Below are 6,122 nucleotides of genomic sequence, written 5' to 3'. Positions count from 1 at the left end.
AAAATTGGAAGTTAGCCAGTAATGAATTGAGCAATGGCACATGTAAGTAAGAAAGCCAAAATAATTAAAAATTCAAAATATAATAATTAAGTATTCACTTTAGGGAAATAGAATATTATTTAAGAAAGTAACATACCCATAGTCTTTATGATTTAACTAAATTTTCTTCTAGATAAGTTTTATCACCAATTTTTCCTTAAACTTTGTGTATTACTGAGGTTTTGGACTTCTGCTTATCAGTTAAGTTTTAAATTAAAAAAAAATTATGAAAGAGATGGAACTTCATTTCATTTAAAAGTCATTTATATGTTTTTGTGTAAATTTTCTATTCATGTATTTTGCCATTCCCTACTGTGCTATGGGGCTTCCCAGATGGTTCAGTGGGAAGGAAATGAGGGTTCAATCTCTGAGTCCAGAAGAGCCCCTGCAGAAGGAAATGGCAACCCACTCCAATATTCTTGCCTAGGAAATCCCCTGGACAGAGGATCCTGGTGGGCTGTAGTCCATGGGGTGCATGAGAGTCGGATGTGACCTAGCAACTAAAACAATACCTGTGTTAGAGTCATTTAAATATAGATTTGAAAGAGCATTCTCTGTTAAGAAAGTTGTCATAAACTGTCATATGTATGTCTTTAAAAAGTTTAATACAATCTTTTTGACTTTATTCATGTTTGCTATGCAGAATTTTAAAAATAGTATGTAGTAAATTTATGAAATTTTTCTTTTATGGATTCTGAGTTATATTTTCATTGTTCACAATCTGTAGCACCTTAAATGACAAAATTTTATCTCATATTTACTTTAATGTCTCTCAGATTAGTTTTGTCTTTAAATTTGCATGTGTGTGTGTGTGTGTGTATGTGAGCTGAGATTGAGGTTAAGGCTATCTGTTTTTCTCAGTTTTTGTTTATTTTGAGGCAGCTATCCAGGCTCAACATCTTGAATGGCTCATTTTTCTTCTGATTTTTAAATGTTGTATTTGTCTTTTTCCCTATCTCTTTCATTTTTCCTTATTAAGATTTTCAACCTAGGCATTCTTTTCTGTTCAATATTTATATCTCAATATTAGCAGTGCTTTTTGGAGTTGCTTACTGGATACGTAAGGAATACATGTCCACTCAACTTCAAGCCTGTGCTAGAAATATAGAGAAAACAATGTGGGTGGGAGAGCTGCCGTTGGAGAAGGAGGGAGAGATGAATCCACCCCATCACATCACAAGATGTGTATGAAGCATCATCTCAGGCAATGGAAACTATCTGCCTGTGTTCCCAGCTCTGTCAGTCAGGGACCCAGGCAAAGTCGCTAAAAACATGTTCACAGTTAGTCCACATAAGGGTGGGAGGTGGACAATCAACACTGGAGACCAAGAACAATTTTGTGTCATCTGTCTTCTTGAAGAAGATTTAAATAATGAGGACTGGGATTTGGAGTTTGGAGGAATAACATCTACTTGAAATGCCTTGAAATCTGCAGCTGCCTCAGTGTTTTGAACTCTGTCATTGCTTTGTAGGGCATTTTTGAATTTTTTTTCTGTTGTCACATTGATTTTTGATGAAGTTTGTAAAAATCTACCTTAGTAACTATCCTTGCTTCTGTTGAGGGTGTTGTTGAAAATTGATTACTGTATTTCAAACCTCTTGCCCCTAATTTAAGCAGAACAGGTATGGACAGTCTAAGGCTCTTTCCTTCTCTCTCCTCTTCCTCTCCTGCTCCCTTTGCCTCTCTCCCCTCTTGTCTTCTCTCAGCTCTTCTGCTCTTGATTTTCCTGGACTGATTCTGTTTTCATCCTTCTCTGAAGTAAGTGTTTCTAATCAACCATTTCTTTGAGCCATCAATGTTTAAAAATAATTTTATTGTGAAATATAACAAATGTCCACAAAAGTATGTATAACTCACAATATATATTACTTAGGTACATACAAATTTGAAACGATGGTTTTTTGCTTATGAAATTTCTTTATGAATTTTAAAAGTTTTCTGTATTAGGGATCCCCAGAGAAACAGAACCAATAGCATTAACTTAATGTGCGTGTGTCTTCACCTCTAATAATCCTATTCTGAAGGCCTAGTTTGTTATACAAGGTGATAATATGTTAGGTTTTTTAAGGTAAGTGTTTATGTGATATATCTTTTGCCATTCTTTTGCTTTCAAAATCTTTGGGCATTATATGTAAAGTTTGGAATAAATCTTCAGATATCCACACTCTCAAGTGTTCATTGACCTCCTATTTCACTGAGAAAATAGAAGCAATAAGAAAATTTTCACAAGCTTCTACACTTAACACTTTTTAAGGTAATTCACAGATTTCCATTTCTTTCAGTTGGTTACTGGAAATTTATTTCCTGCCTTTGATTGTATCATGTTTTCTCAATTCTTTATGCATCTTATAGATTTGCTTTGTTATGTGAGCTTTTGAAGCAGCAGATACCTCTCCCAGTATTTATGGTCTGGTCTTGACTAGAGGACACCTTCCTCAGTCAGCAATGCTAAATATGAGGCAAGATAGAGACCAGTCCCTTTGGGAGTGTACTCTTGAGGAAATTTGGACAAGGACCCATAGGTTTCCTGTCTTTTCATTTGGAGGAAACACCTCAGTTCTAGCCTTTCTCCACCTTGCACATCAGTACTAGCTGTAATACCACACCATTCTTTTTTCCTTTGGTGCTAGCTGTTCCAGTGACCAAGCCCTGCCAGTCATTCAGTGCTAAGTATGACCAGAAGCAAGTAGAAACTGGCTCCATGGAGGGCGCTTTGAATTATCTGGCATAAGGCCCCCTTCACTCTGTGTGGGGTTAAAATCAGTTCTGTGCTGATTCCCAGTCTTGCAGGGCAGTGCTAGCTGTGGAACCACACTCTCCCTTTCCTTGTTCCTTACTATCCCACGGGACTAGGCTCTGCTCCGTCCTGAATAGGGGAAGATAGAGACCATTCCTACTCTTAAATGCTAGGAGTAAGGCCAGCTCCTTCTCCTCCCCCCATTAGCTCTCTTTTCCCCTGTGGAGGAAGAACCTCAGTTCTCCTCTTCCAGGTTCACAGAGCAGGACTGGCAGCAAAAGAGACGTCCTGCATTTTCCTTTGTTTCTCACTGTCCCGAGGGATTGCTCTCTGCCTGTCATACTGGGCATGAGGTAAGATAGAAAACCACCCCACAGAGGGCACCCTGAGAGGACTGAAGGTCGGGTCCAAGCTCCAGAATCCCTTCCTTCCCCCATGGGGACACGATGGGCACAGGCTGTCTCCTTGGTACTGGGCTGAGCCCATCTGGCTGAGGGACTTATGTGGGTGAAGCGAAGTTGTTCTTCTCTCCCCTGTAAATGAGACTGCTCTCAGCTTGTTCTTCCACGAGTGCATTTACTTTTAGCTGGGTTCGGCATTGTCCTTCAAGGTATATTGTTGCTAACATCATTGTTAAGTCCATGTCTGAGGAGGAAAGAGAGATAGGGCTTCCTCCTTTGCCATTATGCTGATAGTCCACATCATGTCTTTTAAATCTTTCAAAAATGTCAGGAAATTGTTACCATATATATTTTCAGATAAGAAAACTGAGGCTTAACTTTCCTATCCAATAAGTCAGAATTCATACTGGGGTTTTTAAACATATGTTTTATGTACTAACCTACTCTGTTTATAGAGACTTATAGGGGCTTATATTCAGTATTATGTTCAAAAGAGTAAGAAGGAAACCTAGCAAGAAGCTGAACCCAAGGTTCTGAGCAACCATAGCTCTGACCCCAAGATGGCAGTATTTCCATTGGCCTTGCCTGTGGGTATGATTGAGTATGAAGCAGCAAAATTTGGTCTTTGGCTCAATAGGGTTGTAGTCTCTGATTGGCTAAGCATAATCCCTGAGAATCCTTTGTTAACATAAAAACATAAAATGTGTTGAATAGACAAGTCAGTTTTGGGGGACAGCCCAGTGCAGAAGAATGGAGATGCATGTGAGACCCTCCCTGGTGGTTTTGTGGCTTCATTTTTTTTGTAAGTTAATGAAGAGTTTTAGCCAGGTTGACACAGTAAGTCCAGGGAATATTTTCAAAGGTTTTCAAAAAGGTGTATTGCATATATTGCTTTGGGGTAGAAGGAGAGAAGAATTTGGGGCCATGTTATGGTTCAGGGGGATTCATTCTGGAGAGGAGTAAGAGGTGCAAATTAGAAAGCAATAAAAATGGGTGAGCTATCTCTCAGATCTCTCTTTGCTTTTTGAACAGGCATGAGTGGCAAAAACCAAGTGGAACAGAGTCCTCCATCCCTGGTGGTCCTGGAGGGAGAGAATTGCACATTTCAACGCAATTATACAGTGAGCCCCTTTAACAACCTAAGGTGGTACACACAGGACACTGGGAGAGGTCTTGTTTCCCTGATAACCATGACTTACAGTGACAACAAAAAGTCAAATGGACGGTACACAGCGACTGTGGATGCAACTGCCAAGCACAACTCCCTGCACCTCACAGCTGCCCAGCTCAGCAATCCAGCCTTCTACATCTGTGTGGTGGGTGCACTATGCTCCCCAGGCACTCGCACTCTGTACCCAAACCTGCACCTGGAGGTTGTCAAGGAGCATTTTTTAAATGTTGTATGCAATTTCAAAGTGAGCTAGTGCTTCTCTTTCAGACATGGCTGAACTTGTATCTACTAACATAGAGGTATCCTCACTCAACACAGTTAACTGCCCACCTGGTTATTCCCAAGGGTAAGACCATCATATTGCATTACTACTCTGAAGTAGATGGTAATTTTGATTAAAAGGGAGAGGTCAGCTCTGTGTGGGGTCCAGCAACTAGTAGAATGTCTACTGAGTATAAAAGCAAAATGTTGACGAAGCTGATGACAATATTTGGTAAGACCGCTAATGTCTTTTGTGTTTGTTTTCTTTATCTCACAGGCATTATGCACAGAAAATGACAATACCTTCCTTCTTGTATAATTTAACATAGATTGGAAGAAGAATCCATACAAGACTTATGAAACAGGGTCTGGATATAAGATAATTATCCTGAGCTACAGTGTCAATAACTAAATTCATATAAATCAGCTCATTTAGAAGGTTTTGCATTGATCGGAGAGAAAAGAATCTTACAAGGTTTTCCCTGGAGAGGGTTGATTTTAATTATAATTAAATTGATTTAATTATAATTTTAATAACTTGTACATGGTAGATGGTCAAGAATTTTATATAAGTAGAAGGGGAAGAGAAAACTCTAGGAGATAAATAGTAGGTGTATCTCTCCAACTACTCTGCAACAACCCCGCACTTGATCTTGATGTGGTCCCCTCTCCATGTTACCTCTTCAGAGATCAGAAGACGCTGGGTGAGTGTGTGCACAGGGGTATGGATCTGATTTCTGATTTGCTGAGGAGTCTCTCCGCTTCTTGTGACAGTGAATTCATGAATATGCACTCAGATAAACAAGTTGCTTGACCTGGTAGTGTCTGAGAGCTCACAGATTCCAACCTGAGTTCTCATGAATCTGGTGAATGGAAAAAATGGAGAAGTCTTTGGGAGTTTCATTCCTGGTTCTTTATTGGCAGCTGTGTTGTGACTTGGCTGGTTTTGAAGCTATGAATAAAAAGAGCAGATCCTAGTAATCCCTATAAATCTGAAAGTTATAGAAAGGTGGCTAGTGTTACTGGGGTCACCTGGGGGGGGGATTGTGAAAAGGAAATATATTCTTTCAAAAAATAATTGGCCATTAATATATCTCCTTTGTCTGTGGTTCTCTGTTCAAACAGGGGTGAGCAGCCAATATACATTGGACCAGAGTCCTTCATTCCTGAGTATCCAAGAGAGAATACATGCCGATCTTAATTGTACTTAACAAAAGAAAACATTTTACAACTTCGTTTGGTTCGAGCAGGAGCCTGGGAAAGGACTTGTATGTTTGTCTTTAATTTAATCAAGCCAGAAAGAGCAGGCAGACAAAAATTTTAAAGAACTCTTGGGAAAAGAAGGTTTACAGTGTTTTGCGTATCTCAGCCTCCCATCCTGGAGACTCAGCTATCTACTTTTGTGCTTTGCATTGCAGTGCTCTCCAGACACCTGCAGCCTGTCCCACAACTGCCAGCTGGGCCTCTTGACAGGGATCTAGCCTTGGGGTGAGAATGAAGGTGTTTCCTTTA

General features: G+C 39.7%; 1 gene segment (V, D, J or C); it reads left to right on the top strand.

Moving 5' to 3' along the window:
* The first annotated feature begins 4,212 nt into the window (after window positions 1–4,212).
* On the top strand, window positions 4,213–4,602 carry LOC139185440 (T cell receptor alpha variable 10-like). The segment is given in 1 exon segment: window positions 4,213–4,602. A coding segment is annotated over 1 exon segment (390 nt).
* Window positions 4,603–6,122: the final 1,520 nt, after the last annotated feature.

Source organism: Bos indicus, chromosome 10 (genome assembly GCF_029378745.1).
Source record: "Bos indicus isolate NIAB-ARS_2022 breed Sahiwal x Tharparkar chromosome 10, NIAB-ARS_B.indTharparkar_mat_pri_1.0, whole genome shotgun sequence".
NCBI classification, from domain to species: Eukaryota; Metazoa; Chordata; class Mammalia; order Artiodactyla; family Bovidae; genus Bos; species Bos indicus.
This window is presented reverse-complemented; position numbering and strand designations above follow the sequence as displayed.